The sequence below is a fragment of the Metopolophium dirhodum genome, chromosome 7 (assembly GCF_019925205.1).
Source record: "Metopolophium dirhodum isolate CAU chromosome 7, ASM1992520v1, whole genome shotgun sequence".
In the NCBI taxonomy this organism is placed as follows: domain Eukaryota; kingdom Metazoa; phylum Arthropoda; class Insecta; order Hemiptera; family Aphididae; genus Metopolophium; species Metopolophium dirhodum.
The window spans coordinates 24,283,436-24,308,047 of NC_083566.1; the positions used below are offsets into that span (position 1 = coordinate 24,283,436).

The window sequence follows — 24,612 nt, forward strand, 5'->3', positions numbered from 1 at the left end:
TCACTTCCGGCGTTGCCCATGCAAAATATTGTTTTTTTTAAAACTAGTTGAACCTACCGTATTAGATAGGTAGGTACTATATAAAAAAATAAATTACTAAACATAGACCATAGTAATAATAATTATCAATATAAAAAATTTGTAATAAAATTTCCTTAGAGTATAAATTTGAATTTAAATTTAATACATGTTTACTCAATGACAAGGGACACTAGACATCTACAACAATTTACTTACTTCCCCAGTTGTTTTTTCTTTGGTTAAATGTTATCATTCACCAAACTTTTAAAAATGTTATTAAAATAAATAGGTAAATAAGAATCAATCTTTAAATTACATTTTTTTAGATACGCCAACTATATACCATAATATGTCAAGAATTAAAAATACAATTTTGTTATAAATAATCTGAAAACATATTTAAATTGCATTTATTTATTTAATTTATTTGTATTAATAATTGAAAATGTAAGTTAGTATAGGTGTATAGGTACTTACACTACTTGATAGTATTTTTTTTAAAGTTTTATATTAAACACATAATAATTAAATCAAAATATAAAAACTAAAGTTTAAACCAATATAAAATATAAATAATAAAGTTAAAGCCTAACTTAATCCATTTTTGGAATTAAATATTATAATTTACCTGCATTCTTAACATTTTATAATTTTTATTATTATCGAGTAAACGTGATACCTACATAATGTGGTATAATTCTTGAAAAACAAAATATAAACAATAATAAGATAGGTAACATCAACTTTAAACATTTTAAATTGCATTTAGTGCTAAAATAATAACATATAATATTGTGTTTAATTTTAAGAGTCTAATAACAATAAATTATAAAGAAAGTATATATTATGAAACAATTAATAAATATATTATAAATCAGTTAACAATATTAATCACAGTTTTAGATAACTACTTACTTAAAAGTATTAAAAAACAATGTTTTTTGCTCTAATAAAAATGTATAAAAAGGTAATAATTATTATTGTATGTTTAAAGTTAAATTATTTAACAAAATGATTAAGGCATTATGATAGTTAAGATTAATATTATTACAAAATAGATAAAAAATTAAAATAACAAAACTTATTGTCATCAAAATTATAAATATGATAATATATGAAATATTGTTTTACAATAATCTTACATTAGAATAATTATTGTATTATTGTTTTAAAGTAAAGTTTTTAAATGTTTAAAATGTATGCATAATATTGGTTTTATGTTCAATGTGTTTCGAGAAATTGTATACCTACTACCTACATTAAAATGTGAACTAGGTATTACTATTTTGGCTGACCATAAACAATAAAATAAGAATCATTAAAAATCATATTTTTTAGCTTTTGTATGATCCATTTAACACATGGAAATTACTAGACGAAGATATCGAATCTATTTCACTTCTTGTGTTCATTGCATTTAACATTTTTTTAATTTCTTCTACTGACTTTTCTACGGTTTTAAATTTCTCAATAAATACATCAAGAATTTCCATACAATTTTTGTCTGCTCCCTCTGAATTCAGTTTAATTATTGACTTAGCTTCATTGACAATTTCTTTCTCAAGATAATATCCTTGACAATTCGCAATACACCCTATTTGACTTTTTTTTGTAGATGACCCAAAGTCGACAAAATTTCTCTGATTAGTTAAAATTTTAATTTCCGAATCTTGTAGAGCATCTGGAAATAGCCTTATTTTCAGATAAAATCGTCTTGTACATACTGAAGGGATACTGTATCCAAAATTATTATTTTTGTGGTTTTGAGTTTTACGAGTCCACGCAAACGGGTCACCTAGAGCCATTTTTTCAAAGTAATGTATGAGTTTAACCCGGGACACGTGAGCGACGATTTCCGCATCAGCTCTAATTGCTTGAGTGTCACTCACAGCAAGACCATTTAGAAGATTTACTAAGACAATGGCGATAAGGAATATAAATAAAAGAAATAATGCATGACTAACTATTGGATGCAAACTAAAAGGCAGTGAACCAAATGTATCGAATTCCCCGGTCAACATAACGATAGTTTTGAATGTCGCTGAGCTGGGATCGTTAAATTTGTTATCGGTGTCTGCGTCATTTCTAAATAACATGTAAAAACTTAGGGCAAATGCTATTATTAATATTGAATACCATACTAGAAATTGTAAAAAGTTTTTGGTAACGCGCTTAAACATCTCTAGGTGGGTTGCAAGCGCTGGATGTCTACCAACGAGAAGTATAAGTTCACCCCAAGATAGTAGAATGACAATGGCAGATATTTGGTTTCTATTTGATATACAAGACATTTCACACAATAATAAGAATGAAGTTAAAACTATGAGACTTATTTCCAACCAATTTTCTAAGCTCATTATGTACGTAAATGGAGATGAGATCAACTGGAATAATTCACGAAATATCAAAGCAATAAGGAATCCCAATACCATAACCCACAAATAAACAGCTGTATCACTACTAAATGGCACACTGTTCGTGGAGAATTCTGTAATATTATCTTGTGTAAGTGACAAATTGCTATTTTGAACACCTATTTTAAAAGTCAACAGCGTGTAAATGGTTAAAAGTGCCCAGAATCCTATATAAAACGCTAAATTCACTTTATAATATCTTTTTATTGCAAACCATTTTAAATGGAGGAAGCTAGTTAATACAGGATGTTTTAGAAGAGGCCTGAGTTCTGGAACTTCACTTATATATAACAATGGATCGGTTTCAGGGATATTTTCGGGAATGTACTCTAGGCCTTCTAATTGTGATTGATGATTATCAATATCTTTCTGTTTGTAAACCTTTGGGGGGCATAAAAAATTGTATGAACATATAATCTCGTAATTAATATCTTTTGGAGATTTCCCGTTTGATTTTATGCACTTATTTAAATGAGTTTCTAATATATTAGGACTGATATCAGCAAGTGGAGGATCTCCAAGTACGTTTCTTTTCCCTATATAAGCACCTTCTTCTAACAAAGATAGTATAGAATCTCGATCGCCTATTTTTGCTGCGTAATGAAGACAAGTATTACCTTTATCATCTGATTGATTAATATTAAGTTCAAGAGGACTGGTTTCACTTTTTCTTAATAACATTTTAAATGACCTATCATGATCACATAAATCAGTATTTACATCTAATGAGTTATGGTCTTCATCAGAACCTTTGATTACTTCAAGGAGTGCTGTGCTGTTACTTGTTTGATAACATATACATTTTCTACTACTCAAAAACAATTGTATGATATCTGCAAAACCTCTGAACGAAGCAATAAAAATTGCATATTTAGTATTAGATGGACATACACCATTTGGATCTACATCAAGATTGAGTAAAACTTGAACAACTTTTGGTAAGCCAAAATCACACGCATATTGGAGATAAGTGTGCTTTCCATCATGATTGTTAAGGTCAAGTTGTTTTGTGGAAGTTATATATGAAATAAATCCTTCTACGTCATTTGAGTAGAGGTATACAAACGGGTTATCGCAGTGGTGAGTAATATTTCGTGTACCTTCTGGTGGCATTTCTTCCGAAAGATGTGGATATTTTTCATCTATCACGCTTCTTAACGATTTATCCCAAATGAACATATCCAAGTCAACTTTTGGACACCTAAAAAAAAAAACACTAAAATAAGTTATTTAGAGTTTATTTTTTACGTACTTACCTAATAAATGCCATCATTAGGTCATCATTTTTTTTCTTTGAAGTAGCTGCCAAGTATGCTGGAGTAAAGCCTTTCCTATTCAATTGATTTGCTTTTATATTATTGGAATTTAATAGCAATTCTGAACATTCAACATTTACAGATTTTGCTGCAAGGTGTAAAGCCGAATTCCCATCACTATCTAATAAATTTATATTGGTTGGAGGATGTTCCAATAATACTTCTAACGCGTCTTTACATCCATTTGCAGCCGCTAAATGTATCGGAGCCTTTTTCCGATTTTTATTAATAACGTTTACGTCTACTCCTACCGATAATAGTATTCTGGCAAAGTCTGATCTACCCGTCGATATACAACATATATCTAATATTGTGCCATGATAAGGTTCGTCAAATATACTATCCAAGTCTATAGATGAATTTCCCAACCCTATTTCTAGGAGTTTTTTGAATAAATCTAAATCTTTTGATTGAACGGCTTTGAGAAGTTGATCGTTTGATCCAATTGAACACACGTTGTTTAATTCGACGTATTCCATTTTGAAGTTTGACATTTTTTTCAGACCTAGATATAAATAGGAACAATTTTTTATTAATGTATTATTTTTAATTTTCTTTTACCGAAAAAATCGCTTAAATATACCTGTTTTAATGTGACCTGATAGTTATTACTCAAATGATTATTGTCAGGGCAGTCAATGTGGTAGGTACATGACACCATAGGTAAACTCGTAAACTATAAATGAATATTAAATTATTTAGGTTAGTAGTGAGTACAAACAAATATCAATTTATATTTCATGATATAATGGTAAAATGAACCTAAATACACCAATTTTATTTTATTTGTATACAAATTATTAGGCGACAGTCAAATGAATATAATTGCCCTCGGGTCTCAATTATAGTCATATGACATAATGACAATCATTTCATTTCCCATTTGTATCCATGGAAATGCATTCCATTGCCACAACGGACACAATAAACTTATAATCGATTTATTATAATATATTACCATTTACCAATAATGATAACATTGAACTAAATTAAAATATTGTATGTATACCTCTACCAGTCTACCTATAAAATATATATTTGAATGAAAACGTAAACGTTTTCGTTCAAATATATATTTTATAGTTTTAATTTTATCGAGATACAAATTTATTATTATTTATTATTTTTAAAATGTCTAATGTTTGTTTGTTGTTTTTTAGTAGTAGTCTTAATAATTATAAAAAAATCAGTATAAGTGATGTAATGAAACGCTATTTATAAATTACTACAGACGCATTCGGATTAGGCATACATTACGTCAGAAAATAAAGATTGTATATTATATTATTTTTTTAACAGTTTGCTGTAACTTTAGTCTATGACTTATTATTTTTATTTAGCTATTACATTTTAACTCCAAAATTATGATACTACAACTACATATTATTATTTTAAAACATAATAGTCTTCATATTTGATGTAAGTGTTATGAAATAATTTGAATAAAAAAATTAAATATATATTATAACCAGTAAGCTTTCTGTAATAAATTCAATTACAAATTATAAACAATATTGACGATCATTATAAATTAAAAGTTGAACAATATTTATATTGGTTCTAAAATAACTAATATCGTATATTTTATTAAGTTTATGAAGTGTTTCATTCTTATGAAACGTTAAATATACAGTTATAATTATTTATTAGTTGGCACTGTTAGTAGGTAGTCCAAACATTTAATTAGATGCTTAAAATATATAAGATAATTAATTTAATTTAGCGTTAAACAGATAAAATAATAATAACCTGCTAATCTATGTGTAAAACAAAATAAGTGACTACTTAAAATAACATATTATATATACTCTATAAAAAACTGAATAATTAGTATCATAAATAAATTACAGGTAGGTACTAGCTTGTATGTACAAATGTATACCTAGGTACCTATAAGGTACCTACTATTATTTATAATTTTGATCATGCAAAGTAGTTTTAACTTAAACTAATAGCGTAATAATAATATTTAAATTGGTTGATTTTACGAAACATTTCTATGTAGGTAGGTTTAATAACGATGTGTACGATTATTAGTGTGTTTAGGTAACTCGTACCTAACTATTAACTGTGCAATTTTACTCAATTTTTCGTTTTATGAGTTTATGACCTATGCCCTTTCTACTCGTATACACTGAATAATTTGTTTCTAACTACTTAAGTAAACTAACTTTTTCAAACAGTGCTAAATCAATATTATAATAATTAAAAAAATAAAATGTTTTACCTATATTAATTGATTTTAGGTTTTACAAATATTTTGAACGTTTTCGCACACTATGATTCCGTCACATAGTACATATTATAATATTTCATACTAATATTATATTTACATAGTATAATAAAAATCCGCGACTATTGTACGCCCAGACTTGGTTTATTTAGGTGTAGAAAATTGAGTTGTACTTACTGTAGGCGTTTCAGAATGAGCACATCGAACACGCTCACACACACACACACACGCCACGCACACGCACACAATAACGGTATCACGTACACCGTACACGGTACACCCAGCACGACTGAAACGAACGTCGGCGGTGGGCACTAAACAAGTCGCTATTGATACAGGCCGATGGTACCCCACCAACGAAAATAATAATAATAAAAAAAACACATAATAATAATAGTAATATTATAACAATCGGACAACATTCTAAACCGTCTCCTACGCGCCGTCGCTTTTTCCGTACGCGTAAACATAATTTATACACAGTGCGTATACGCCGCCGTAGTCGAACGTAGTTCGGATACTGTACGGGGGACCACTTCGTACAAAAAATAACGTCGTGTAAAACTAAAATTGTAGATTCTTTATAATATGTCTTTCATTCGCACCTAAGTTTTTATTTTGTCAATCATAAAATATATTTAAAATGAAAAAAATATCATATTATTGAGACTATTTAAATATTATATAATATAGGTAATATTATCACTGTCAATGATCCGTTAGTCGCGAACATTATCTATATAACATTATAGTCGATTTTTTTGTACGCGTAGACATACATTGTGCCTACACCGTAGTTTAGATGCTCTATCGTGGACCACTTCGTAAAAAAAAATCATTTTGTTCAATGCCGCGGACGATGCAGTCAGCGCAATTCGTGATAGTAAACCACTGCCTGGATTCGTTTCAGTGATTTACGTGTCCACACTCCTCATGTAAAAAAAAAAACAAACTCATTCTTTGCTATAGGTTCATCCGTCATCGTATTACACTTATGCAAGGCTGGGCAAGATAATGATTTTTTTTAACTATGTTAAGTTAAGTTAATATGCACCAATAACAAAAAGTTAAAAGTTAATTTAACTATAGGTTAACTCAGTTAAGTTAAAAGTTAATACACACTTTTTGTTAACTTTTTATAAAGTTAAAAAAAAAATTAATTTGTATATACAACGCTAGCGCACTTCATTTTTTCCAACCCAAAACTATAAATTATAGGATATAGTGTTAATACTTCATACAGTATTTCCATATAAGTTAGATTCGAATGATAAATTTTTAACTTTAAACAATTTACGATATATATTTTTTGACATGAAAACAAAGTAGACTGAAATAGTGAAATATTATAAAATTAAAAACAAAATAAATTAACTTAACTTACTTCTTAAAATGAAAAATTAACTCGTTAATTTCACGTTAATTAAGAAATAAATTTAGTAAGTTAACAGTTAATGAAAAGCTATATAAGTAACTAGTTAAATTAAAAAGTTAAAATAAAATAAACTTTTTAACTCGTTAATGCCCAGCCTTGCACTTATGTGTAGAATTTTGAATCCATATTATTAGTTATTATAATACATAATATTATTACAGCTGCAGCAGGCACTCTTGTTGGTATTTCACCAATTTATTTCCATTACGATATGTGTAGTGTTTTTATTTAAACAATTTATTATAACATACAAATATGATCAATTATATTATTGACTAGGTACCTAATGATATGAATATATTTTATTATATTATCATTGTATATGATCCGTTGTATATAGGTATCCGTTTGTCGAGAACAGTTGTACATCTTTAAGATTATAATTTATAAGTACTAATGCATCATAGTGTTATGGACCGGGATTTTTCACAACAGTCGTTTGCATAATGCTTTTTATAATATTAAAGTTATTAGGTGAGTACTCTTTATTATGATATTGATGAATATGTTCAGTACCAACAATTATTGATTATTGTAAAACTACATCTTTTATAAACATTTTAATATCAATAAATAAATAAATATTGGTTTAAAATGGTACATGAAAGGTCTGGCTGATTCAATTATGAAATCATGATTTGATTTTATTCTTATACATTTGATGCTATTTTCTACTTTATATGAATTTAGTTGCATGTAGAGGGAAATGTCACGACCAATTCGTATAGAAAATATTACGATGACATTTTAGAAGAAAGAATACAAAAGGAACGAGCAACTACTGTATATAACATAATCATGAATGAATCTAATGACTTTTCTAAAGAACTCTGCGTCTTCGAAAGTGAAAAATGTCGAAAACATTGCACTGTAGAAATTACTTGAAATGTTTTAATCGTAATAATTGCTGTTATGTTTAATAGATTTTGTAACTGGTGAAGTACCAAAACGTGAAAATATAATAACAGATTCTCCATATGGCATCAAGACCTATATTATTTTGTTCTGGTTAGTTGAGAAATATACATGAACAACATTCAAATTGAAAGATTTTTTGAAAATATTTAGAAATAATAAAAATTATTTATATCTACTCATATTTTAGATTCTGAAAGTAGCGAATGAATTTATTGTATTTCCAATGGTTTCTATCATCAAGATTTTGAAATTTTTTTCATCATTATTTGATTATTTAAATAAGTATGTATGCTAGGAAGACACAACGGCTCCAATCTAAATCGTTTTTCGTATGCAATGATTTATCACTGAATTAAAATATAACACATCCGACATCCTTTACAATTACTGAATTATACGTCATACTCCACAACTGCTATACTAGAGCAGTACCCAATTTTCCACCTTTTAGATTCTGAGCGGAGCGAATAATGTGTGTTTTTTTTTAAATTTTAAAATTTTTGTGTTTGTGTACATGATTAATAGTCAAAATAATGCTTCGATTTTCAACTACAGTTCGACGGGAAGTGAATCCAGTTGGTACTTTTGGGAGGTCAAAATTTAAAATTCTCAATAGTGTTAAAAAGCACTGTTAAAACAACATAAAAATCAAGGAAAAAAAGGAATTTTGGTTTTTGGTGTAAATCTAAAACAAATGAACGTATATACATGCATTTCTTACTGGTTGTTTATATTCGCATTTTCTATACACGATAATATTTTAAAAATATTTTGATTTGTTTTAAACTGTTAAGGAACATTTTCAGTTTCCAATTTTTAAGTCTTTTTTTCTATGAATGTCAACAAAACTTTATTTGTTGGGTAAAAAAGCTTGAAAATATAATACAAGGCTCCTAGTGTATTGTTACAATGACGTTTGAAAAATATTAAAAATCCTTAGTCACAGTTTCTTTTTATAAGCATTTAAAGTATAATCTTGACAAAATACGGAAAAATCACGAAAATTAGCAAATTATTTTGAGTTGAGAATTCATAAAAATTTTTCTTTTTAAATCCAAGATTTGAAAATGTAATACAAGATTATTCATAAGTTTGTCTACTTCAATAAAAAAAAAAAAATGAAAAATGTCTACAAGCAAATCAAATTAAATTTTTATGAGCGTTTGAAGTTCATAATTTTACAATATTGGATATTCACTCGATTTCTCATGCAGCGGTTTTGTTATTTTATTGTTATTCAAAAACGAATAAATGTAGATACATGAAAATTTTACTGAATGTTTATATTTTCATTTTCTATGCACCATAACATTTTGAAAATATTTTGACTGTTTAAGCTGTTTATGGACATTGTCAGTTTTCAATTTTAATAGTTTTTTTTTCTATAAATTTCAGTAAAGTTTTATTTGTTGGGTAAAAAAGCGTGAAAATTCAATGCAAGGCTCCTGATATATTGTTAGAATAGCAGTTGAAAAATATTAAAAATTCATATGCACAATTTTTTTATAAGCATTTAAAGTCCAAATTTTTGACAAAATTTTTCAATTTTAAAATTTAATAATTATTTTGTAGTTAAAAATTTACAAAATGTTCATCTTTTATAGCTAAGTATTGAAAATTTAAAACAAGGTTCCACGTGAATAGCTAAATATATAAATTACTTTTCACAATAATACCATCAATTAATATTATATACTTAGTTATATACTAATATCATAGGCTGACTGACCGTTTTCGCTCAGAATCGTTTTTCTTATACAATAATATTATATCATTGAATTCAAATTTAACACCATCCATTACAGTGACCCACTTGTAACCTTCTGTACAGCAGAGCGACCCCCACTTGCCCAACTTTTTAATAATGTATTCTTTAAAACTATTTAATTTAGACGAATATCGTAAATTATTTTCAAAATCACATAAATAATGATTTCGATTTTAATAATATCAAAAGAATGAGACGATGAACTCTTAAAAAATTGGAAATTCTAACAAAAATACCCTATATTAACATGGGAAAAAAAAACTATTTTATAATGTGAATTATATTTTTACTAAAAATTAAGAAATATTTAAATAACAAAACTAATTATGTTCCAAAAAAACGGGTTTTTAATAGATTATTACTAAATAGATCCAACAATACATCATTTAGATACATTATTTACAAAATGTCCAATAGATAGTTTGTTTAAAAACAAAAACATGATATGTTGTTGTAAAAAAAAGAAATAGAAGAAAATAAAGTAAACAAGAATTATTATAACACAGTATAATTTTATCATATCATATAGTATTAAGTAATAGAGCCAGGCCGGGAGGTGGAGCAAGGCCTGGGGCATTTTTTTTTTGTATATCAGAATCTAATTTTTGACCAAATTGGCATTAAAATGCTTAAGGCCGAGGCATTGGCTGAGCGATGGTACCTACCTAAGGCCAGCTCTAAGAATAGTATCATGTTAACTAAGTTGCACTGTCTTGGATTATGTTGTTTTGTAGTTACATCGGAAGTTCCAAATGTTATTATTTAGTAATAAGGATGTTCTTAACGAAAATATATCAAAGACTACAACGATGTCACAAATAATGAGAAAGTCATAACTCATATCTGAAAATGACAAACATTTTGTCCATAACTGAACCATTTATTTTCCAAATTAAAAAAATATAAAATCTAATCATAACGAATTTGAAACTGTCATTCTGAGTAGGTATTATAGGTATCGCTAGATGGCAGATGTAACAAGTTTTAGTGATTAAAATTCATATTATAGCCAATATTTAAGTTTAACCAATCTAATTCATTTTTAAAAGATTGAATTTAAATATAACAAAGAATCAGATTCATTAAGTTAATATATAAAGGTAACTATGAATAATATAACTTAAAATATAAAGGTTACATACAAAAGTTTCTTTACAAAGTCTTCAATAAAGGCATAATACAAATTTATTTTAGTGGATTACCCGTTAATTATAAAATTGTTCATTATATTAAATAATATATTTTCACGTATAATAATAAATCTATAGTTATATTATATTTAAGTAAGTATCGTGGTTATTTACAGTTTTATTTTTACGAATCATTGAAGTGTTGTATTTTTGTTGTTGTATGAATCGATTTAATGTTCTCAATTTCTAGCGCGTTTATAATAAATGTTAACAAAGTGTATACATTCGGTTTTTTAATAATGCGTACTTACTTTTATGATACAGTTTTGTTTGATTGCTGTATATTTTTTAATAACTAAGCTAATTCTAACGTATATAATTGCAAATTACGCGGATTGTGTAACTTCCGCGATATTGATTCAAGCATATTAGTGAATGCAAATTATAAAACGCTTATATAATATCTCTAGTTAAAAATAGCTCACAAGTCACATTATGTACCATCTATAGTAAAGGTGATTTTTTTTTAAACGTTTGATTATAGTTATAGTTCATATTTTATATTTAAACTTTAATACAATATTAGATTGTGATGTGACGTGGTAAGTGTTTCGTAATATTATTTCCTCAAACAATTATAGCTTGGACTAATTTTGAAATATCATTAATATTGATACTAACATATCTAATGTAAAATTCGGATTTATGGTAGGTTGGGGAGGATTGGTAAAAAAATATGTTTCGCTTTGTCTGTGGCTTAGTTTTAATGTGTATTAACTTCTATTTTAAACTGATGTCTATTTCATGAATTTTTATTATTATAAAGTATTTCAAGTAGGTACATATTGTATTATTTGTAATTTCATTTAATTTTTTACATAAATATGTTTTTGGGCTGGATACACGATAGAATGTTTCTGACTGATTTTTCGTAAGGTTTTTGCTGTCATGGTTACTTATTTGTTATTAACAAAAACATATTTATGATTCATAGATTTTCATTGTAGTGGAAAAATATCGTGCTGTGGTTTTTTTACATTATGTATTGACTAAAAATATTTAATTTATTTGAAGTAATCTTTTGATAATCTGAATAATATCTTTTTAGATTCTGTTTAGTATGGATTATTAATGTTCTACAATAGTTGAAAATCGCTTAGTAACATACGTATTTCATGAGCTGAAATCTTTAAGTTTTTAAAATATGAAACCATTTAGTATAGATGAAACATATATTCGAAATTCGAATTATTCACAGTTACAAGGAAAATGCTTAGAACCAGATGCAGTTACATATGTGAGTTTTCTTTAAAAGTTCCTTTTTTTATTGGTATAATATATTAAATATATTTTTAAACTTTAAATACTATACATATTATTATAGTGTTCTCCTAATTATGTTCCAATGGTTCAGAAGAAAACATTCAACGACCCATTACTACCCAAACACTTAGATAAAAATACAATTTATGGTATCATAACAAAGAGTATGAACAATTAATTTTTTTATAAATACCTAATGATTTGTTATAATTTGTGTAATTGTTTTTATTGAAGCTAAATTGTCTGCCGGTGATGTGATTTTTCCGAATAATTCACCAGGTGAAAATGGTATTGAAGACAAAAAAGAAACAGAATTATATAAAATTTCCCATCATACGTATGGAATTGGCGAACAGTTAAATCGAAAGTTAGCGCTTAACAGATTTTGTCTTAGTTTGCTAGTTTGTTTGTTTATTTATAGAAATATTTAGGTATACAAACAATTTTAATCCAGATTATCGGTATGGCAAATCTTTAAAACGGTTACCAGCAGGTGTATGGTTTAAAAGTAATGTTCAACCTAAATCGTTAAATGAAGATAAAAACACGATCACTGATTATGTTAGTAAATTATTAGAAAGGTATGATACATAAGTAAATTATTTTAATAAGAATGTGCAGTAATTTTAAATACTTACTTCACTTCAAAACACATTATCAACAAACATTAACACAGCAAAGAGAACACACGATGTCGTTATCCGTACATCGACCACCGACAAGGAAAGTTCATAGGCAGATCGTTTTTAAGAGCACAAGACATTTTAACCAGAAACGAACCAGACAAAAAATACTTTGAACTAATCGATTATTCAACAGCAGTCAGTAGATTGAAACATTATATCAAAGAAAAGAAATGCGATTTAAGGGAATTGCATGAAACGTTCAAACTGTTTGATAAGGTATAAAAGCTGCAATACACTTTTATAGTTGTTTTTATTATTTAAATTTGATTCAATTATATAAAATACAACAATAACAAACGAGGGTAAATTTATACATTATTTTTTTTAAATGTAAAGGACGACGACTGCAGTGTAAATTTAAACAATTAAAACGCTAATAATACTTCTGTAAATTCCGAGGTCATGGCTTACTCGCTTACGCACATAACAAATAACACAGTAATACGTACACCATCCAAGTTTAAATATATTAAGCTTTTATATTACACTGAACCGGATTAATTACTATCTAGTATCTAGGAATATGGTGTTAAGTTTTATATATTTATTCGTTAAAATAATAGCTACGCTTTATTTTGGTAAAATAATAAGAAATGCATTTTACGAAGCTTGGGAAGACGTGTTGTACAACAAATTCGATATGCTTAGGAATTCACGGGGTGGCTGCCATTGGAACAATTGTATAAAATATGTTACCAACACAAAATTAAGCCTGAGAAGAAATTGTTCGATCTTGCCTTACAGTCTATTAACGCCATTAATAACAATAAAGTCAGCTATAATTTATTTCTGGATTTACTCGATCCAAACGTTAAGTTTTCGACTGGTTTTAAGAAAAATAACCGAACAGATATCGACAGATTCATTCCAACATATAAAAACGATTATGGCAATACATTGTCTCGTACCATTCAATTAAATAAAGGTATTGTATAAATAATACGCACGGTGTAGGAAACATTTGTAAGTGATTTTATACAATTTTGTTTTCAGACCGCAATGATTATATGCCTGTTAAACCAATGGTCTTAGCTTATCTGGATTGTTTTGGGTCCGAAACGGACGTAAAAACATTATTGAATCCGACAATATTTTCAAACTATGGATTGACTTACAGAGACTTTTACATAGTAATAATTATCACTATAACAATGACATAATTATTGTGGTTAACAATACGGAGTTGGGAGTTGGAATTAATCGTATTTTTTTTCATGTATTATCATTGTTCAATGTACATATTTTAGGGACGTAGTAAACACGTAATGAAGAAACTGTTCCAAGACTTAGGAGTGATCTTACCAAATGACATTTTCAATATTATCTGGGATAATGCGTACCAATGTGATGGTGTCGACGACAAAGTGAGCGTAGAAGTTTTTAGACAGGCTCTCCAAGAGCTGGCGAATAGAATGCTCGACCAACATGGCGAAGAATAGATCAAATAGTTAAATAATATTATACTGCAGACCACAGATTAAACAAAAATTCAGATTCAAGAAATTCAAAACCTTTATTTTAAAACATTAAGCTATAGATGGGCATCAGCTTTATTTATGTAGACACTTCGAGAAAAGGTCTTATTTTGTATAAGTAAGAACTACATAACTGCAGTGTTTTGGAATGTAAAGGGTTAACGAGAAAATTAACAAGCCGATGGCAATATGCAATTTATGAAACATTTATAAACATTTTAGGTACAGTAACAGGTAATATATAATATACCTACCCAATAAAATATTTTATATATTTAAAAATTGCATTGTTGCATTGTTAAAAATATTTAAAAATATTTAAATTTAAATCAAATGAGACTAGCCAAGCCATGGTACGTAAATCCTTGATATCGTTAATGTTATTTATTTAGTATCAATTAGGTATACGATAAGTGTCAATAACACGGTTATCGTTAATTTGTAGACCACGCAAATAATATCTATGTTTTGTTGTCTAGACAGTGTTTACAAACCTTACCTTTGATCAATTACAAAGGGCAAATATACTATTTTTGTCATCTAACTATCAAAGTCCAGTGTACAATAATTTAGTTTTATTTATAACAAACAATTTATATTTTTTTTTTTTCCATTTGTTGTACGTATTTTACTTATTTTCCCTCGTGTTCTTTAGAAACTATACCAAGACGATGTGTACATTACTCTCAAGCGCACGCCTTTATCCATAACTGGACCAAAATAAATTATTTTAAAATTAAAAAGTAAAAACTATTTTATTGAAAATCATCACCTACACAAAATGTTTTTATTGGATTCTGAGAAGAGCAATGAATGTATTGGTTTTAGTATTTTACATTTACAATGATGTGTGTTTTTGGTTTTATTTTAATCTTTTATTATTTGGTGTTTGTCATCACCATTTGGGTCAGTAAAAATGCTTCGATTTTCTACTTCAGCATCTTTTCTGATAGGAAAGTGATTCTAGTTGGTACTATGGGGATCGAAAATAAACAACACTCCTAAAAAAATTAAGGAAAAACGGGGATTTTTTGACAAAATCGAATTTGTTTTTTTTCTGTGTGACTTAAAACTTATAACTGCAGTTGATACTTCAAACTTCAACAGATGTTTATATAAAAACTCGCCATTAATGATAACATTTTCATAATATTTCAATTCATTTTGAGCTACTTATAGCCATGAGTGTGATTTTTGATATTTTTAAGTTTTTTAAAATTATTGTCGGGTTTCCGGCGTGAAGCCTTGTGGTGTCGTGGGGTCTAATAGCCTAATATTATAATATAATAAAATGATTTATTTATCTCTTTTATTTGTTTACAAGACTTTTTTGACTGTTTTGAATACTAATAATTAATAATTAATTATCGAGGTTTAAATTAAAATAACTGTGTTAGTTTTAAAAGTTCTTAAAATAACTAAAATGTAAATTTTTAACGTTTAGAAACATTTGTTACCTATTATTATTATTGTTATAACTATCTGGGTTGAAAACGTGACTATGCATGGTAGTCAATTCATGTGCAAATTGTTGTACCTTTTTTAGTTATTGGAAAGATTAAATGATAAAATCTAAAAATGACATTGGTATATTACATATATTATGTATTAAACTGTTTTTAAATATTTAAAATTATTTTTTTGTATAGCTATAATAAAACACGTTTGATACGGTCATCACGATATCTACAGGATATCATGTAAGTCACGAATTTGTATAATTTCTTTGAAATTCTCAATGTTAAATCGATGAAGACATCGATACCTATATGTTATTTTGCATTTTAGGTGATGACTAATGACTAAAATGGGCAAAGAGTTATTATAGAAAAACTTTCAACACACCTTGCGATAAAAATATATAATATCATTATATATCATTAATAAATAATAATCATAAATATAATATACTAATTGTCTTGCGAAATAAATTTACAATACGATAGGTACCTAATTCATGTCATGTACACCTAGCTATTGCTATTATTATTAAACTCTAAAGTATTAATATAATTTCGTTTTTCTATGAAGCAAAAATAATTCGAAAATATTACGAATTCTATAAATTATAGCCTTATATAGGTGAATGATAAGAATGATAATCATTATTATCCAATAAATTAAAATGTTCTATTTTCGATATTTAAACGTACCTTTATTATATCTTTATTATAAATTAAAATTAATTTTATTCCCAATGTACTTTTAATGCACGATACACTTAAAACCGTTCACCACAAATATATGGATTCTCAATACCGTTAAGATTTTACTGTATTAGTTGCATCCAATTTATACATTTCTTTACATACAAATACGTATGAGCCGCTAGGAATAATATATTAGCACAGAGATTAGGATCTAACTACTACTGTTAATATTTTATGAATGCGTTATAGTTTATAACATATCCCGATTGGGATATTTACGGAAAGGCAATGTAATCAAAAATAATGCAATGTCAACTGTCTACTTAATATGGGAATGGGTCGCGCGAGCATTGCCCAAAACTTGTGTGAAACAACTAAATGTGTTTGTAAAAAATTGCGATGGAAAATTAATTTCTTCGATTATAATAATAAAACGAAATGTGTAATTTTAATACGAACACAAACGTTGCTAACGCTATTAATTATTAGTCTCATAACTCATTTTAAAATATAATACTAATGCATATGATACCATAATAATAAAAATTAACAAGTGGTTCGCAAATTATATTTGGGAGTTAGGTACCTATAATAATATGCTGTCTGGCGAATTTTCAAACATAATAATATGGACTATCAAAACCGGTACGGTATAGTTAGAACTCAGTTCAAAAACAGCTTTTCTCATTGTATGTACTACATAATATTATATAATCATGTTGTTCTTGTACTTTCCTAATATATAATATAATAAAGACAAGATGAAATATATTTTTTTATTAAACACGTAGGCCTTTGAGTAAATGGCCAATATTTAATGATACATATTCAAATAGTTTTTACATTTTTTATTGAATTATCAGTTATGTAATAATTAAGGTTTGAATGCAAAATGTATTATTTTTGTCAAGTCCTAGACAATGCTTATTAATTACAAAAATCATTTGATACATCGGAGAATGAAAGCTTAAACTTATATTTTGCATTTTTTTTTTATAAATTTTAGATTATTTTCCTAACTGTTTGTGCATATTTATACATTATATGAATTTTTAGATTTAACTTAATTGGTAATTCAAAATATTGGCCCAAGCAAATTTGTTCTGACCATTTATCTTTCGTCGATCGTTCTAAATTACATAATTTTAAAATTATATTATAGCGTCTTTTTCTATTTACAGAAAAATTATGAATGGGTGTTGTGTGTTTGAAACTTAAACCAGTAACAAACTTGTAAAAACTGACCAACCTAACTAATAATTGTTTAGCTGGTGTTACATCGTAATCGCGTTTATTTCATAAAGTTCGTATTTTTGTTTGCTCAATAAGTGTTTTCAGTAAATTTTGAGTCATTTTTCAGGGACATTATTAGTGTACATTTTTGCAATTTTTTCGAGGATTTTTGGATAGATTTAAGGGTATTTAAATCCGGGGCCCTAGTAATAAGTGTAATTATTGAATACTATTGTGTGGATATAATTTTGAGCCATGATCACTTCACGGATTTTTGATTATATATAGGTAATGCAATACTTCTTAATTTCCATTTACCTCCTATTGTATCAAAAGGTATTTAATTTTACAGCAAACTTTGGAACGTCAGTACCTATATCATGAATCTCTAAGATAATTCTTTATTAATGTATAATAATATGCTCATTGTTAAATTGGTATATAATAATATGCTAGTCAGTAACACCGCAACGTTTAATAATGATTGATATGAGAATAAAAACGTCTATAATAATATAAACCAATATAGCAGGCGTGGCCAGCGATAAGAGAGCCAATATAATAGCACTGCATAATAAAAAAAGGTTCTCAATTAGTATTAAAGATAAGATATCAAATATAATAAAATGTGTAAAATGCGAAACAATATAAGAACATGCAATAATGTCAGATTAAATTTTATATGGGAATAATCTTTTGTTGGCCTATTAATTATTATTATGATATTAGCAAAAACGTTTTGCATTTACGATAAATCGCGTGCCGCATGAGTGTATTATGACACCAGCACCGTGGTTTGGCCACTGCTACAATATAATGTTAGTACTTATATTATAATATAGTAAATAGTTGAATAACGTACTGGAATTAACTTTTAAAATATATTATTTAAGTAAGACGTAATTGAAAAATCTGCTGAAAGTTTATTATACATATCACTGATATGTTTCTGCAATCGTGTATTTTGAAATTTTTGTTTTTGTTTTTTTTTTTTTTCATCTATTTATGTATTTTTTTAAACGAGTTGTGTACCTAATTCTGAATACGTTTTCAATTTATTATGAGTAAGATGAAGTATTAGTGATGATTTATTATACAAAATATTACGACAGTAAAATTATGAAATATTACTATGATATTAGATAGCTGGTGGGCAAGTGGGTACCACTCTGCTGTACAGTAGGTGTCAAGTGGTACACTGTAAATTAATGTAAATTGTAATGGGTGTGTTAAATTTGAATTCAATGATTATTGTATACGAAAAACGTTTTTGAGTGGAGATTGTGCAACAACTTACCTATTTATTGACGATAATTTTTTAATTTTTTAAATTTGCTTGCCTATAAATATCTTAAATAGTGTCAAATATTTTGAAAATTTTGTTTTGTACAGAAAATCATCTTATTAACATTTGAGGACAATTTAAAGTATCTACTATTATTTGTTTTTGAGTTACGAAAAAAACTAAATTAATTTTATTAAAAATTGGTTTTGCTTAAAAATTTTCTTTTTTTTTTAATTTTAATTTTTGTTTTTCCCGACGCTTTTGAAAACTACTGAGAATTTATTACTTTTGTTCTGCTCAAAATACTAACTAGCATCACTGTTCTACCAGAAAAGATGCTGAAGACGAAAGTCGAAGAATTTTTACTGCCCCAAAAGTTGATGACAGATAGAAAAAAACGAAAACACACATCATTGTAAGATCAATATATTTATGAATCATGATTCATCTCTTCGCTCAAAATCTAAAATAAAACTTAGATACTATATTACTTATTAGTTTTTTACTAATGCGTAGGTTAGTTAAGGTTTCAGATAGCCAGTACATGTCGTCTAACCAATTATTTGAGTATCGGGCGAATAACATCTTATCATACATTTAGTATACTTAAAACAACTGAAATTAAATGATCATTTTTCATAATATATTATATATCATACATTATATTGTACCTTTACTTTTGTACAAGACACGTGTATTGCCGCCTACTGACTGATGTCTTGTCGTGTAGATAAAACCAATTAGTGAGAAATAATGACAATAATAAAATCTTATATTTTGTTTTTGAGAATATGTAAGAAGAATACTTCTTGAATTCACCAGGCATTTCACCCATTTTCGTTTTAATTAGTGGACGATACTGGTGGTAGGGATTTAATCCAATTAACAGTGTTTGTTTAAAATATATTAAGTAATATTCGATTATTTTATGTACGTGACTGTTGTTTAAATATTTACGTTTACGTGTTGATTTGATTAATTAAATAAATAACAATCTGTAGGTATTGAAAAATATCGTTTTATAAATATAAGAATTTAAAAGATATTATTAACAATAAGAAACATGAGTTTGCAGCTGAGTCAACTAACCTACTTAACAAATAATTTATAGATTTTATCAATATTTTTTCAATCCTTATAATATGTATTTCATCATCCGTATTGATCTTAGAAGTTACATTCTTCTTTTTATGTTATCTACTACTGTACGTCAGTATACTTCAACATTACTTTCGAGATGAAGCATGACGTGACTAGTAAGAGTAGCTTAGAGTATAATATTTAATTTAAAAAGATTCATAAGTTACAATGTAATTACGATTTTAGTTTTTTTTTTGGTAGGGCACTACCTTACTAGCGTATATATGAATTAATTTCGGGGGGGAGGTTGAACATCATTGGCGTTAAAAATCTACTTCAAAAGTAATGGAAACAGCATTCAATCTAACAGAGTCAATTCCATAACAAATTGTTGCTAAAACTTCGTGTTCTTCCCAAGCAGTATCTGCTGCTTTACCAACAATTAATGTGTTTGAAAAAAAAAAAAAACGATTCAACGAATAAGACATCGAGAGAGTGCACCTTCAGACCGTTTTATTTTCGGACACCCAAAGATTGAATTTTGGGTAATTTATCATACAAAAAAGTTTAAATCTTTATATTCTATATATTCATTATTTTCTTAGCTGTAGTATAGTTAAACGAACAAATAAATAAATGATTAGGCCATAGTAGATGCAAGTTGCAATAAGTGGTAGGTATAATTAAAAATGCATTACTATACCAACAAATAATTAAGCTGTGGAACGCGACAATGGTTTATAAAGTTATTTAACTTACTTATATACTTAAAACGATTATGTTTATTAAATAACTTAAAATACCATGATTAAGACTATTTTCAATGCGTTTGTAAGTCCTTCGGACGGCCATTATGATTTACGAATAACGGCAGGCTTGCTTGTGACAATAACTAAATGCAATTGATAAACATTTACGTGTTAAATTATAAATGATTTTTTTTTATTTATTTGAATTATCCAACATTCTAACCAATATAAATTAACATATTATTAGATAAAGTACATATGATGTAATGATGTCTTAAGACAATCGATACGGGTAGCAGAGTAAGAAACTACGCATTAGTGACATTAAATTTGGAATTATAAAGGAAAACAAATTATGCATATAGCTTAGCAGATGTAAAACTGGAATTTTTTTTGACGGATTTAGTACTATTTACTAATTTACTATTTACTATTTGAATTATATGATTTTCAAAATTATGTTATATCCAGTGTTGTGCACAGGTAACTTTAAATTTATCTAGATAAGATGACATATAAATTAATAAAAACATTATCTAGATAATAGATAAGATAATTATACAATTTTTAAATTTTTAAAGATTTTACAAATTAATTATAATGTATCCACATATTTATAAACTTACAGTTAAGATTATTTATTATATTATATAAAAATACAATATAGATTAAATTAATAAACTAGAATACCAAATATAAAAATAATGTTTAACACATTTTAATATTATATTGAGCATTTTAAATTATCTGGACACTTAATTTTAGTGTTCAATTCTTTGTATTAAAAACATATTAATGAATGAAGATAATTATATTTAAAAACAAAATTAACAATTTGTTTTATTTGGTTTTAATCATATCAAAATTTCAAAATTACGCAGTCCGGGTAACTCCTTGCGAACTAATTGTGGCATCTGGCAAGTTGTTTTAAATTAAAAATATAAAAAAGTTATATAAAACCACAAAAATTCAAGAAAAACTAATAAATGTGTTATTTAATTTTCTGCTGATAATCAGATCCAAAGAAGATTCATACGTTTTTTCGGCTATAAAATAAGAATAACTAATACAGTAACAACCTTGATAATATTACAAACAGACTCCAAATTAATCTAAAACTAAATTCCCTTTCTACCCATCGGAAGATAGCTGATAATATTATGTCCTTCCCATAAAAATTATTAAATTGCATTTTAACTTGCCCTCCCCCCTAATAGCCATTAGTTTATATTCTGTTAACATCATATTTGGAATTACTTAATATATTCTATTATTTGTATATACCACGCATTGCTAAATAACTAAATAACTTATTATAATATAACTGTACAATGTACATGTAACTGTAAATTCAATAAAATAAAATAAATAAACAAAAAACACCTACTGATCCTCATATCATCTGATGTAGGTACCTACATAATATGTTTAAACGCAGATTACTTTTGGTGAATGACAGTTGATGATTTTGATTTTGATCTTCAATAAAATTGGAAATTTAGTAGGTATATTATTATTATTGTTTTATTATAGTAATTTTTAGCACAATTTTGTTTTTATAACCGTTCGAGTTTTAAATTTTGTCAAAATTACAAACAGTTTCAAATTATTTTGAAGTTAAAAATTGTAAAATCAGTTAAATTTTCCATGCAGCGTCAAACAGTGAAACAGGACGTATTATAATTCAAAAAATATAATTCGTAGGGAATTGAAACCTTTTGCTAGTACAAAATGTATCATAATTTTATTATATACTATTAACACAATTACATTCATACCATGAACCTCCATTCTATGAATTGACTTATGAGTTAATATAAATATACTATAATAACCTACTCGCAATATTCTATGAACTTCTCAACTGCACTTAGAAAAATGGCTTCTTTTAATAAAGTAGTTGATAATAGTAATTATATTAATAATTAAATACTGTAAGTTTCATTGAAAATATTTTCTCTGCTGTTTGTTCTAAACGATACACTTTGTTCTAAATTAGTATTGAATAAAACTGTGTATGTTATAATGGTTTAATTGAGTTATGGTGTCTATGTCCAGAACAGATACAACAGGTACATTCTGTTAAAATGTAGGGTTATATAGTTGATGTATAAATTATGGTTATTATATTTTAAACAAATTAGCACAGTTCTTATAATCTAAGACATTATAATTTATTAAGTCTTTGAGAAAATATTTTTTTGATATTAAAATATTAGAAAAAAGAAACATTTTAAGTATACAGTAAATTATTTCATCAACAATAAACAGCCAAAATGTATCATCAGTTACGCTCAAGAAACGATAAATAACTGACCATTGACAGTTACAGCATTATAGTGTATACGTTTAATTATATTACATGTGCCACAGTCTGATGTATGTATCACTCGTTTAGCGTAAACAATCAATATGAATTATTTTTAGATTCTGTTTGGAACAAGAAAGCTCAGTTTTAGTCTGATGATTTTTTAATACAATAATATTGTTGGCTCAGCTAAACTCTTTATTAACCAAAATTATTATCAAAATAAACATGAAACCATTATAAGTATTCATTGGCCGTATTTTGAGTATTAATCCTTTGACTATTGCTGTCGTGGATCTTATTTACTGCTTACGCGTACATGATGGAAATCTCAAAAAATATTTTCTCATTAAAGTTGAAAAATGGAATGCTGATGATGGATATTATTTTATAAATGTATAGTATAAGTAGTAAATTATAATTAAATATAACAGTTTATTCATATTCTTCTATCGCCGTTCTTTTAAAACTACATAATATTATACTCGTATAGTATTTAATCTACATTACATAATCGTTAGACATAATTCATAATTATATACACAGTGGAATAATAAATTGCTACCCTTAAGACCCAGTGTTCATCGTTTTATGCACGGAATGTTGGATGTTGAATGAACTTTTTACTCACATATTTTAATATATAGGTAAAATCCAGATTGTGACATATTAAATAGAAAATACGAATAATGACACTCGCATCATCTACCGCGAAGTGGCCAACGTCGGTATTTCTCAACGTAAGTGCTCACTCTACTATATTATTTATTTCATTTAGTTATAAATGTTAACATGAACATTTTGTTGAAAAGATTATATTTTAAATTATGAACTTAAAATTAATCCACTTTAAAATATACTTTATTTTTATTAAATCAGTTTATTATTTGTGTACATTTTCGTTTTCTAGAAATATGACGTACCTACTGTTATTATTTCTCAACCTTACACTACACGTATATACACGACAGCACACGTGAGATAGTTGGGATTCATTAATCTTATGAAAGCCGCCTCGGCCAAACTGAAGATTTAATTTTCGTTTTTTTCGCGGTTACCTGTGTCTTTAGATATTCGCATTTTTCATT

General features: G+C 26.9%; 2 protein-coding genes across 3 annotated transcripts; one reads left to right on the plus strand and one right to left on the minus strand.

Moving 5' to 3' along the window:
- Nucleotides 1-444: 444 nt before the first annotated feature.
- On the minus strand, nucleotides 445-6,294 carry LOC132949260 (transient receptor potential cation channel protein painless). Of its 2 annotated transcripts, none has more exons than XM_061020051.1 (4): nucleotides 6,162-6,294; nucleotides 4,335-4,427; nucleotides 3,692-4,256; nucleotides 445-3,636 (listed from the first exon to the last, which is right to left on the minus strand). In XM_061020051.1, the coding sequence occupies exons 3-4, from the start codon at nucleotides 4,243-4,245 to the stop codon at nucleotides 1,356-1,358; spliced, it is 2,835 nt and encodes a 944-aa protein (XP_060876034.1). In that variant the 5' UTR covers nucleotides 4,246-4,256; nucleotides 4,335-4,427; nucleotides 6,162-6,294; the 3' UTR covers nucleotides 445-1,355. The 2 variants fall into 2 exon arrangements, with proteins under 2 accessions (XP_060876034.1, XP_060876035.1); XM_061020052.1 differs by lacking the exon at nucleotides 6,162-6,294 and adding an exon at nucleotides 5,979-6,122.
- Nucleotides 6,295-12,439: 6,145 nt separating this feature from the next.
- LOC132948519 (uncharacterized) lies at nucleotides 12,440-14,683 on the plus strand. Its single transcript, XM_061019023.1, has 8 exons — nucleotides 12,440-12,532; nucleotides 12,620-12,722; nucleotides 12,793-12,925; nucleotides 12,990-13,139; nucleotides 13,235-13,460; nucleotides 13,893-14,169; nucleotides 14,238-14,374; nucleotides 14,492-14,683. The coding sequence occupies exons 1-8, from the start codon at nucleotides 12,440-12,442 to the stop codon at nucleotides 14,681-14,683; spliced, it is 1,311 nt and encodes a 436-aa protein (XP_060875006.1).
- Nucleotides 14,684-24,612: the final 9,929 nt, after the last annotated feature.